This window comes from Microtus ochrogaster, chromosome 21 (genome assembly GCF_000317375.1).
Source record: "Microtus ochrogaster isolate Prairie Vole_2 chromosome 21, MicOch1.0, whole genome shotgun sequence".
Classification (NCBI taxonomy): domain Eukaryota; kingdom Metazoa; phylum Chordata; class Mammalia; order Rodentia; family Cricetidae; genus Microtus; species Microtus ochrogaster.
The window spans coordinates 17,948,849-17,961,437 of record NC_022022.1 but is presented as its reverse complement, the minus strand read 5'-3'; the positions used below and the strand labels follow the sequence as shown (position 1 = coordinate 17,961,437).

The window sequence follows — 12,589 nt, the reverse complement described above, 5'->3', positions numbered from 1 at the left end:
AGTAAACAGCGCCTCGGCGCTAATGAGCAGAAGGGCCTGGGCGGGGCATCCAGACATTCGCCCCGCCCAAGACACGCCCATATCCCCGCCCCCGCTGCACCCACCGCACCCACCCGCAGCCTGCCGTGCTGTGAGGCCGGAGCGCCCTCTCGTGGCCGCGGGCGCGCTCTGCTGCGGGCGGCAGCGGAAGCGGCTTCGGGTCCTGGCCACGCGGCTATGGCGGAGGCGGTGCGGCAGGAGCTCTCGGCGCTGGCCGCGATTTTCTGCGGGCCTCATGAGTGGGAGATGTTGAGCTGTTCAGGTGAATACCCTGCCTCCCACCCCGCGGCCACAGCGGGGAGCCGGGGGACCGGGAGTCACGTGGCCGAGGGCAGTGTGGGAAGCGAGCGGAGGGGCCAGGCCCTCCCCTGGGCTCGCCCTCCGCCTCCTCTGGGCTCTCCCCGCAACTAACCTGCCCTCTTCATGGAAATCCAGCTCCCCGAAATAGTCAGCGCCTCCTCTAAGCACTTGTGCGTTACGTCCTTGACAGCACGACGATATATTTGGTTGTCTGGGCCCCGAGATCAGCGGTAGCCACGCGGAAGTCAGGCAGCAAACATTTGTTGGAGTGGGAGAATGTTTGAATTCTTCAGCGTTGATGGCCTTAAGTTTTTTTTTTTTTGTTTGTAATTTAAAAAAGTCTTTTTATTTTTACGTTTTCCAGGCTGCTCAAAAGGGGCAGCCAATCCCAGACTCCTGATTGACGCATTAACCCCGCAGCCGGCTTTCATGGCTGCCTTCTTCCCTTCTAACATAGGCAGGACACCTGCCTCTCCTCTGGGAGTTTATGGTCTATACAACTTTTTATTTATTTAAAAAGAAATAGCGAAAACTACTTCATTCTTGACTTGGTTTCCATTAAAACTCCCCCCTCCACACACACACTAAATAATTTTTTTTCTGTATATACGTGTACTGTGTGTGTAAAAGGAGGCCGGAAGAGGGCGTTCAGGAGGTGGGAGTTAAAAAGGGTTGTGAGCTGTGCAATATGGATGCTGGGAACTGACCCCAGACCTCTGGGAGGCCAGCCAGTGTTCTGAGACACCTCCAGCGCCCCCAGACTTCCCCCTTTGGGAAGTGTGTCCATGCTCATGATCCCCACTTTCCTCTCGGCTGTCAAATATGTCATGCACGTTTTGAGGACAATAGGAATTATCCTTTTAGGGTTAAAATGTAACTACTATTGAATTTGCCTTTCTGACCATACATTGGTTAACATCCTAGAAGGTAGCGTGAAATGTGCTAGACCCAAAGAAGCTATAGCTATGAGTAAGAGGGCTTTGGGTGCCGGGGAGTGGTGGCGCACGCCTTTAATCCCAGCACTCGGGAGGCAGAGGCAGGCGGATCTCTGGGAGTTTGAGGCCAGCCTGGGTCTACAAGAGCTAGTTCCAGGACAGGAACCAAAGCTACAGAGAGGTTACTGAGTCCCTGGGAGTCTACAGATGTTCATGGTGCTTACTCTGTGATGGTTTAGGCACCATGAACCTTCTGGGAAAATGGAACTGCTTTTTTCTTTAGTGCCTAGACCAGTCTCGTGTCTTTTTGAATCTTCCTTAAAACCCCCGTGAAAGGATTGATCATAGGGCTTGGCTACCCTTTTCTGATTGGTAACAGCTCTAGCTGGTTACCATCTCCGTCTCCACAGCTCTTTATTGAGAATTGCTTCTTCCTGAGGATGTTTAAAGACACTGGTGTGTCTTTGGGTTCTTGTATTGTGGCCCACTTACAAAAATATCTGGGAGAGGTGAACCTGTGATGTCCTGTGACATTGTAAAAAAAAAAAAAGTGGTGTTTGCATTATGAGTTCACGGTTAACCATTAATCCTGTTGCTAGGTCAGAGAAAACCCCAAAAAGTAAGTGCCGAGAGAAATCCCCAAAAGAGGAGACCCCCAAAAATAGGTGCTGAGAGAAAGAGAGGGGTTTCTTAATATTGAGAAGACCGTGGCCCTTTATCTCCTGTTAAATTGAGCATGACTTTCAAGGCATGCCTCCTGATTAATTTAATTCACTGTTCTGGCATCAATAAGTAAGCGACTTATAAAAGAATTCAGGGAAACAACTTAGGACATTTTGTTACTAGAAGGTTTGTGGAGAGTAGAACAATTCTGCAATTGAAGTCGGGATGTTTGAGGCTCACAGCTGGGAGCGGGAGCTGTGGGAAGGGAGGGGCTCTCCCAGAGCTCACCAAGTGTAGCAGGCTGTGTGGCTTCCACTCACCCTGCCAGTGGCAGCTTGGGTTTGAGGGGGTAACTTTGGACCCCATCGTTTCTCTCCTGGCCTCCGCCATAGAAATTTCTCCCGGCTTCAGCGGAATTAGAGGAATATCGCAAAAGCCCTGTGGTTCTCTGTAAGACCGTCCAGGAAGGCCCAGGCTGATCTCAGGGCCAGCTTTTCAGGTCTTGAATGGAAAAGACCCGAACAAACGGGTTCAGTTTAGTGGGGATTCATTTATGTTAAGAATTTGAGGACTTTTTACATTCCGGCCACTCAGATTAACATTAGAGTAAGTTCTCAGGAAGAGGCACTGTGTGTAACAATCTCTTACGGGTGTCAGGTTTCTTGCTGTGGGAAAGGCGTAAGGACAGAGCAAATCAAGATTATCCTGTTCTTCTCTAGCCCACTTGTCAGCCCAGGTGTCAAGTTTGATGTGGTCACCTGACACTTTCCTGATCTTTACATGAGCCTTATTTGATGAGAGGTTTTCTTAGCTTTACTTTTCGTTGAAGCTCGCTGACGATCAGGATGGTTAAATAACCGCCAAGCTCTGCAGGGTTGGGCTGGGTACCGTGTCTCGTTCCTCTGTAGCGGTCGGGCTGGTGCAGGAAAGGTTATTAGCAAAAAGTCTATGTGCTGAGAAAGAAGAGTTTGATCATCCAGAGCAAAGGTATGGGTGGGATTGAGCTTGTATTCAGAACAATTCAGTGGCGGGGGTGGGTGTTCGCAATCCCTTCACGCATACCTGTGTGTGGTGGTTTGAAAGAAAGCAGCTACCTCTTCAGTACCGCATCTGCCTGCATGCTGCCATGTCTGCCGTGATGATAATGGACCGAACCTCTGAACTGTAAGCCAGCCACCACAATTAAATGTTTCTTTTCTAAGAGTTGCTGTGGTCGTGGTGTCTCTTCAAGGTGAGAGAAACCCTTAGACAAAGTGCTTGGACCCTTGTGAGGCAGCCGAAGCTGGTGTTGCCCATTTTCCTGGTGAAGTCATGGAGGGGCCATTGCTGCCGTCAGTGTCATTATTAATAGAGTTGCAGTTTGGAAACAATCTCACAGACTTAAAAGTTGCAATACAAGAGGTCTAAGAAACCAGCATGACATCATGGGCTTGCAACAGACATGGTGTTCAGGTAGGATTCCGCTGGCTTGCAGAATGGTTACAGTAACACATTGAAGCTTGCAGAATCATTACAGTAACACATTGACTGGGTTGTTGTCTGCTGCTTGTCAGGGCTGACCCTGCCTCTTTAAAACCCACACAGACTCGATCTTCCTTGCCAAAGGATGCCAGTGCCACCTTTAGCTCCCGTTCTTTTTTGTTGGTTTGTTTCCTTCTGTAAGGACATTTAAACCACATGAAAATCTAACGGAAGCATGAAACAAGCATTTATGTGTGCGTGTCTGTGGTGAGTGGCCGGGGGTAAGAGCAAAGACCATCCTGGTCTCTTGAAGTGTGAAGAGTGCGTGGGAAGCTTTTGAGTGCTTTTGTGTGCGAAGTTTTGAGGATATGTGAAAACTGGAAAGAAATCAAGCACGGAGCACACGAGCTGGCGCTGGTGTGCAAATGGTTTCTCTGTGTGTACTAAAATCCTGAAGTAAGTCCTCATGTATCTTGTTTGCTTTTCCCGGCGCCCCTGTGGTGGGACTGCGTAGCTCTCTTGTGTTATAGGCAAGGAAGTAGAGAGAAACTTTTAAAATAGAATTAGGGTGGAGACTGGGGTCTCGTTCAGCTTCTGTAGTTTGAACTAATGCCATCTTTGGTGTGTTAGAAACAACGTCTTTCGTGTGTTTTTAGGGAAAATTAAGGTTTGTTTGTCTTAGTTCAGAGCCTTCCTGTGTAGCCCACTCTGACCACAAAGTCTAGATCCTCCTGCCTCAGCCTCCTCAGTTCTGGTATTATAAGTGTGCCTGGGCTAGGAAGGGTAGGGTTTAGCTCTCTTTCAGTTTGGGTTGTAGTTTTAACGTCAATACTGTTACAAGGCAGAGTGAGCGGTGCAGATAGTGAACATGGATCTGAACTTGAAGAGGACTTAGACTCGATAAAAACAGTTTTGGGTCTTGGGTAGGACAAGCATGGGCTCTTTAGGATATAGGCTTATTGAGAATATGCTTCTGAGTTAATTCCGGTGCTAGAGTTGGGGACAGGGGCAGGATTAATGGCATACGTACAATTATCCCTTTTATCCATTCTCTTGCTAAACCATTAATAACTTTAACCCCAAAGCAGATGATAACATTACAGTAGAACAAATTTTTTTTGGGGGGTTAGGAGAATTAAAAAAAAAAAAAAACAAAAACAACAGTTGAGAAAATGAGTTTTAAAGAGATCCTGTGGATTTTTTTTTCCCTCCCACCACACTTAATGTCAGAAAGGGGTCTGTTCAGGCCTTCTTCCCATTTTCTTAGGCATACAGTGTCACCTTAGTTTGCAGCTCCGACTGTTGGGGGCAGACACTAGTCAGGGGAATCAACCAGGAAGACTGCAACTCCTCAAGGTGGAGACTCAAAGCAGTTTTCATTTGAATGTGTAGGTAGGGGCGTCCTTCCTTGGTTCCTAACGTGAGGACCAGGGCGCCCCCTTCCTGTTGCTCCTCTGTGTGCTGATGGGGACTGTAAAGTAACAAAGAGAAGCAAAGCTTGGTAAAGATTTGCCTGGCCTCTCTCACTGTTCCCTGGGCTGCCCATCACCTCATGCATTGCACTGGGCTGGAACACGCTGGCCTTTTCTGTAGCAGAGCAGCTGTATCACGGTAGCCGCCTTGGCTGCTGCGGCTAGTCCTCACACATGGGTGGCTTCACGCAACATGTTTTTAATGCCCTGACATCCTGAGGGTCTGAAGTCCAAAGTCAGTTTTCACCTGGCTGAAATCAGATTGTTGGAAGTGATGCTCTCTGCTCCGTCCACGCCCCTGGGGAGTCTGATTACCTGTCTTTCTCAGCTTCATGGCTGTATACCGAGGGTTCATTGCAGCATCACGGAGGGCTCTCTTCCTCTATTACCAAACCCCGAAGCAGAGCTTCATGCCCCAGTGCATCCGTTTCCTTCTTCTCTGATAAAGTCTCCATCTCTATCTGCCCCCTCCCCATTTTAAGGACACCGAGGATGGTGTTTGTCAGTAATTGAGGGTAGCTTCCCCACGCCAGCATCCTTAATCATGTCTGCAAAGATGCTTTGGTGTGCAGGGGAGTATACCCACAGGTTCAGGGGAACAGGGTGCATACATTCTTAGGTCTGTTACTTTGCATGCCACAGGCTCAAGGGCTTCTTCACTCATGTGTTCCACGGGTATAAGCCAGTGGCGTAGATTTAAGGCCTATATAACTATAAAATTTGTTTATTAAACCCTCCATTTTGTGATGGCAATATTACTCTCCAAAACCAAAATTGGAATACTTCAAGGTAGAGAAAAAGTTAATTTGGTTTAAGTATAATAATTTTGGAACTGAAAATACCGTAATAAGCTCAGAGTAGGATAGGCATCATAAGGTCAGTGTTCAAGGGAGCCGTGATGGGCAGAAAGCGATGATTTACTACAGGAGTTACAGGACTCAGAGAGCAGGGATGTTAGGTGGCCCAAGACAAGAGATGTCAGGTTTCTTCAGGGCTCACGTAGGCACACATACTTGCATGGCTGACGTCAACCTCAGAACAAGATTGACTACAATTCCACGGTTAAGAGCATAAATCATTCAGTTGGTCTGGGACCAAAGCCCCAAGCATACAAAACCCACTCTTACTGTGAAGGATATTCTAAAGTCTCAGGCTCATCTCTCTGTAGGTAGCCGTGGACCAGCCCTGAAGGACGGTTGAAGCAACCCAGACCTACTAAGTTCTCCCGGTTCTTCATGGCATTTTAGAGGTCACAGATCATGTTTGAGAATGGTGATCCAGGAAGAGATGGCATCAGAAGTGACAGGTTAAGCAGTCATGGGGAGGCTGGTTTCTGAGAAAATGGAATTGGTGTTAGAATTATATTTTATGGAAACTGAAGATGAAGGGGCAGAAAGAGATGGGTCTGAAGCTCGCGGAGGAATTTGCAACACTGGGCTTTTGCTGTGTTTTGGATTGCTTTTTAGAGCATTTTCTAAGCGAGAGGGAGGGTTAGGAAATGCACAAGAAGTTGTAATGATTAGAATGAGACCGTGCGGGTGGTGGGATGTGTGGAAGAAAGGCACGTCCTTCGCAGAGAGAGGGGACTAGAAAGGAGAGAGCAACAAGGTAAAAGGCTGATTGGGTCCTCAGCCATGGCAACTGCGGCTTTTAGGACAGGGCCAGCTTCCCTGACTTCAACACTAAGGAGACAGCACCCCCAAGTGGCGATAGACAGTACTGCTCGCTGAGCACACTGCACGTTCACACACGTTTTCCTCGTTCCGTGTCTCACAGCGCGCACTGTGAGCAGATGCCTCATAAGAAAACATCAGGGAGCGAGGGTTTCTTTCGATTCCTAGTGAGAACACAGTGCAGCATGGTGGGGAAATCGTGGCAGCAGGAAGGGCTCCCTGCTGGGGCAGCATGAGCATGAGGCTTTTTCTCCTGTCGAGGTAAATTAGGAAGCAGAGATTACACAGGAAGTGGGACCAGGTTAGAAACTTCAAAACCTGTCTTGCAGAGACCCACGTCTTGCAGCAGGGCCTCACCTTTCAGAACAGCGCCACCCAGTGGAGACCAGGTGTGCAAACAGATGAGCCCGTGGCGTGCGTTTTACATCCAAACTGTTATGCACGAGGTCGTGTGCGGGTGGGTGGACACACATAGCTGCACGCCGCGGGTCATTATAACAGCTGAGGGTCACTACATTTAAGAGCACTGCAGCCAGTTTACCTTGATTTAAACCTGAAAGGGTATGAAAATACTATGATAAACACCACATAAATGTGTACACATTTAATGTTTCTATGTATCTGGTAGATATAGTTAGTAAAAAAAAAATAATCCCTCCAGTCTTATAAAAGCTGCGCTAATTTTTCTCAGCCATTTTCTTAAAAGAATATGCTGTCTTTATAGTGCTGGTCAGAAAACGCCTGCTGTCTGACCCAGGGGTAAACCTTTCCGGCTTCCAAGGCTGTTTGAGCAAAGGTATTACTGCCCCGCAGACACTGAGAGAGACCATGGGGAGTGCATGTGTGTGTGCTTAATACTGGGTGCGGTGGCACATGCTTTAATCCCAGCACTTGGGAAGCAGCCTGGTCCACATAGTGAGCTCCAGGCTAGCCAGGGTGACAGAGAGACCCTGTCTTAAAAACAAGCAAAAAATCCCTGAGAAATAAAAAGAAAGGAAAAAGAAACTTTATATTCATGTATCTCTAAGTGAAGGCTGGAAGTCTGGGAAGATCTGTGCTTGCCCTTTATGTCTTGTTTTGAGGCAATGACTGAGCCGTTGTGACAGACCTGTGTCTTACCCATTGTTTTCTGAACAGCACAGTGTGTGGGGATGGACACGTGCCCAGGGGATGTTTGTTGACTGATGAGTGAATGAAGATCTTTAAAAACCCTGTTCCCTCCTTGAGAAAGAATGCAGACTTGCTGGGTGATGGCTGTCGAGTTTGTTCAGCCCGGAGATCCTGTGTTGTCTGCAGGTTCCACACAGCAAAAGATATTAACCGAACCGACATTTTGGGAGCCTATTTTGATGGTAAAATATGTCTTTAAAAAGATGAACCCCATGAAAGAAAGAAGCGACTTGGAGCTGGGGAGGTGGCTGAGTGGGTAGAGGCGCTTGTGCATGGGCCTGACAATCCCAGAATTTTCCAAGGTGTTGAGACGGAACTGACTTCCTGAGTTGTTCTCTGACCTACACACATGCTAGTGATGATAACAGTGATACTAACAGCAGGGGCAGACAGAGACGTGAAGAGTGCTAGAGGTTTAGAAGCATGTTTGCTGGTAGGTTTGGGGTTAGTGTTAGGGTTAGTATATTCATTACGTATGTAGGAGAGAAGACTGATAATCTTTGGAATGGTTACTGCCTGAGATTCTGGATGAGGTCTGAAAGTAGTAGTTTCCTGCAGCTGTGCAGATGTGCATGGTCCTGTGGGCATCTGTGCACCGATGGCTTGTGGATGCTGTTGGCATCAGACGGCTAGGAAGTGACTTTAATGTTCTGTAAGGTCTTTAAAATGGGGGACGGGGTCAGGGCTCCATTGTCGAGGCTGTGAAGGCATGGGGCCTGGCTGCTTCCTTGCTGAGCACAAGGCCACAGGGAAAGAAGGCAGAGAGGCAGGCTCACCCCACAGCCACGCATCTGGACCCAGCCCCCTCCTCCACTCTCTGATCTGGGCCCTTCTGGCCCTGCAGAATGAATTAGCCTGACATTTTATCAACTTTGTGGAAAGTGGGGTGAAGCGATGTGGAACACATCGGAGTGGTGAAGCCGAGCAGATCTGAGAGAGAGCAGAATATTCCATCTCTTCCCCTAGTGTGAGTCCTCCCTTCGCAAGGAGCCCAGCAGAGAGGTTAAATGTGTCCGCTCGGTTTCGGTTCATCTCGCTGCCTTCGCGTTACACAGCTCTCAGTGTATTTGCCGCAGGAGCGTATGTCCAGTCACTTTCAGGATCACATCCAGCCATAACCGTGCCGCACCTAGGACTCCACGTGACTGACTTACCATAAGTAACTTCGAGTGGACGGCTTACATATTTTCTGTACACATTATTGCTCCCTTGAACACCTGCAAGAGTTGATTCATGATTTTCATGATTATGACTGAAATATGGCTAGAAGGAAATGAACCAAAACTGCTTTTTGGAAAACTTAATAAAAATGGTTGTTAAAGAGTATAATTGTGAGCAGGTTTGCGTGGTGCCGTCCATATGTGTTTCTGGCCGGGGGAAATGACCTGTACGCCATGGCTTTCTTTGCATTATGTGTCTCTTCATAAAGTAACTCAGAGTTTTCCCATGAGAAATAAGTAGAGATTTAAAAGGGAAATTTTAGCCAATTAGTATTCCATTGAGATTGAATTATGTACAGCTAATAATTATTTTTGGATGTCTTCCAGAGACAGATGGGGCTGTATTTAGAATTCACACAACAGCTGAAGGACTTGTGGGCGAGGATGTGCCCTTAGAGCTGGTGTTCCATCTACCAGCCGGTTACCCTTTGTGTCTGCCCGGCGTCTCGGTTAGCTCCAAACATCTGACCAGGGCCCAGTGTGCTACCGTGAAGGAGAAGTTACTTGAAGAAGCCGGGAAGCTTTTGTCAGAACCTATGATTCACGAGCTGGTTCTTTGGGTTCAACAGAATCTCAGACACATCCTCAGCCAATCAGAGACTGCCAGCAGCAGTGAGAAGCATGCTCAGCCAGAAAGCACGGCTGCGGATGGCGGATTGTGGATAATTCTTTTGCATGTAGATCACATGAGAGCAAGGACTAAATATGTCAAAACCGTGGAGAAGTGGGCCGCAGAGTTGAGGCTGACAGGGAGACTGATGTTCATGGGCAAAACAATACTGATCCTGCTGCAAGGCCACAGAAGCAACATCAAGGTGCCAGCAAACTTAATTAGAATCTGCATGTGCCGAGTCTCTGCTAGACATGGTTTATCTTTAGTGTGTTTTCTAACAAGGGGATGGATGAGCATGGTGCTTCTGCTTTTCCTGTTATCATGCTAAATGGTACTTCGGTGTTTTTAAACAATTCTTTAATTTCTATTTATTTTATGTGTATGGATATTTTGTCTGCGTGTTTGTCTATGCACCACTTGTGTGCCTGGTGCTCGTGGAGGCCAGAAGAAGGTGTTGGATTCCCTGGGACTGAAGTCGCAGATGGCTGTGAGCTGCCATGTGGGAGTTGGGGATTGAACCCAGGTCCTCTGGAAGAGCAGCCATGCTCTTAACCACTGAGCCATTTCTTTAGCTAACCCCTCCAGTTCTTTGTCAAAATGACTATCTAGTTCCTACAACAACTATAAACTTGAAATAAGTGTAAGATTATAAACATTATACTGTAAATATTATGCCACTTAAAGTGGCAGTTTTTAAAAATATTGATTTGTATTTTTTATGTGTATGGGTGTTTTGCCTGCATGAATGCCTGTGCACCATGTATGTGCAGTGCCCGAGGAAGCCAGAAGAGGGCGTAGGATCCCATGGAGCTGGAGTCACACACAGGCAGCTATTAAGCTGCCATTTAGGTACTGGGAATCAGTCAGACTCAGCACATCACCTCCTCCCCAACTTCTTTCCACCTGACTTGTCTCAGCAGGTGCTTTCAAAGCCGTCACCTCCAGGCTTCCCAGCTCTCATCCCAAAGCCCCCTTAGCCTGTTTTATGAGGAGCTAGACAGGGAAACTGTCTTATTATGTTTTAGATCTTAAAGGAGCTACAGATCACATAGTAAGTCTTACGCTGTCAGACGCAATGGGACAAGCACAGTTTAGAAGATTTTATTTAAAACAGATTTATCATGAGCAGCCTGTGGTCCTTAAGCTCTGCAGAGTAACAACCCTGAGTTTTTCCAAGGTGGGTTAGTTCCACAAACCTCCTATGACATTCATTTACTTAACTAGGTTCATGCTGGGTTCTGGTGTAAGTAGAGAGAGAAGCCAGATTTAACCTGTAGTCTGCAGTGGGCCTAGCTAAGGATCCACAGATTTTGAGGCAATCCGTATCTATCAATGTATTTCTATCCTTTAGGGTAACTTCCAGCTGATGAAAATGGGTGCAAGATTCCTTGCTCACATTCCCCTAAGGCTCTGAGTGTCTGTGGCTGGCTCAGGCTGGTTAGGGAGATGCAGTGTCACGATGTTTCTCCCAATCATGAGCTGCTAACACACGTCTGTTCTAGTTCAGAGAAATTACTTTTTATGGCTTTCTCTACAATGACATTTTACATGGCTTTTCTCTGATAAAAACGTCTATAAGGTCGCTTACTAAAGGTCGCGTACTAGGATCAGGAACGTGCAGGTGCACTTCTCGGTGGGCAGGAGGTGGCGTGTGCCTCATGGCCCCATTCTGGCTGGCGTGGTGACTACGGTGCTTGCGATTACTGGAAGTCCGTCATTCCCGGAAGTTGTCCCAGCTTCACCACGAGGGGGTCCTGTTATAGCTGGTTGTGTGGGGTTGGTTACCCAAGGCACAGAGCTTCAATAACTAGTTTAAATAACTGCTTTAAACAGCCAAGGGGGTAAATAAGCCACTCCAGCAGCTGTCCAGTCCTGACTCACAGGCGAGCGTGTTGGCATTGCTCAGCGGAACAGTTAGCCACCTATGCAGAGACAGCCTGAAACTCTCTCACTGTCCCATCCCGAGATGGCTCCTTAAGCAGGAAAATGCTTGTGGGTTATATGGTTCCTTCAGCGTAAGCTCTGCGCTTACCGTACTGATTATCGTTTAGGAGTACCTGATCCTTCAGAAAACCTCCAAAGTCGATGTGGACTCAAGTGGAAAGAAATGCAAAGAGAAAATGATTAGTGTACTGTCTGAAACAAAAGTACGACCGGAACACAAAAGGTATAATTTAGTACCATTGCCGACGCAAACGCAACTGAATGGGTAATTATGCCTGACAAACTGCCGCATATTCATGAGCTTCTCTTGTATAATGCAGGTTTCTGGCGTTCGAAGTCAAAGAGTACTCAACGCTAGAGGAGTTACAAAAGGAATTTGAGACTGCAGGACTTCTGCAGCTCTTCTCGGAGTGTGCGCTGGGGCTGGTAAAGTGAAATGAATGGCAGGAGCCGTCGTCGGTAAAGCAGCGGCTTTGTTGTTGACTTCCGCTACCTTTGGGGAGGGGCTCATTGACGTTTTCATAAGAGAGCAATCTCACGTTTCTCTGTAGCGAAATCATCCTCATTTCAGGAAGAAGGCGAGCTGTAGTTTATGGAATATTAAGCATGAAAAGACCCACATATTCTCATGTGTGCTAGAAAAGACTGGGTTCAATAGATGGGATTATCTGGAGGAGAAATAAAAACTCGCAATGGTAAATGAGCTGTTGTTTTTTTCATATAGACGATTTGTTTAGGAGTCTGCAATTTTCAGGCTAATTTTCTTGTAATTAAATGATTTCTTAAAGTGATTTGTTTTCGTGTTTACTTTCTCGTGTTTACATTTTTGGCATTTAATCTTGATTCCTCCCCACTCCGCTTATTATGGCTAATGTTTTAAGTTGAATGTTGGGAGAAATCTAGCTCCAATTTCTTGGTACAGTTGTATAAACTGCTGGATTAAATACAAAACAAAGACGTTTTTTACAGAACCCAGTTACTTTTCAGGGTTCCAGGATGACATGGTACTGCTAGCTGTAAGACTACATAGTAAGTGTAAATTAAAATTCCCATTTGAAAAAAATATTTCTGGTTTTACAAGGGAAACATGTTTAACAAA

The 12,589-nt window shown here is 46.9% G+C and overlaps 1 protein-coding gene across 2 annotated transcripts; it reads left to right on the top strand.

Moving 5' to 3' along the window:
- The first annotated feature begins 200 nt into the window (after nt 1-200).
- Rwdd3 (RWD domain containing 3) lies at nt 201-12,562 on the top strand. Of its 2 annotated transcripts, XM_005357203.3 has the most exons (4): nt 201-301; nt 9,261-9,748; nt 11,598-11,713; nt 11,811-12,562. In XM_005357203.3, the coding sequence occupies exons 1-4, from the start codon at nt 217-219 to the stop codon at nt 11,923-11,925; spliced, it is 804 nt and encodes a 267-aa protein (XP_005357260.1). In that variant the 5' UTR covers nt 201-216; the 3' UTR covers nt 11,926-12,562. The 2 variants fall into 2 exon arrangements, with proteins under 2 accessions (XP_005357260.1, XP_013205465.1); XM_013350011.2 differs by lacking the exon at nt 11,811-12,562 and having other exon boundaries at nt 9,261-9,701; nt 11,598-11,674.
- The last annotated feature ends 27 nt before the right edge of the window (nt 12,563-12,589 follow it).

Coding starts and splice junctions, on each gene's coding strand:
- Rwdd3 (XM_005357203.3), top strand. CDS start 217: ATGGCGGAGGCGGTGCGGCAGGAGCTCTCGGCGCTGGCCGCGATTTTC. Junction 302..9,260: donor GGAGATGTTGAGCTGTTCAG/GTGAATACCCTG, acceptor GATGTCTTCCAG/AGACAGATGGGGCTGTATTT. Junction 9,749..11,597: donor GCCACAGAAGCAACATCAAG/GTGCCAGCAAAC, acceptor ATTATCGTTTAG/GAGTACCTGATCCTTCAGAA.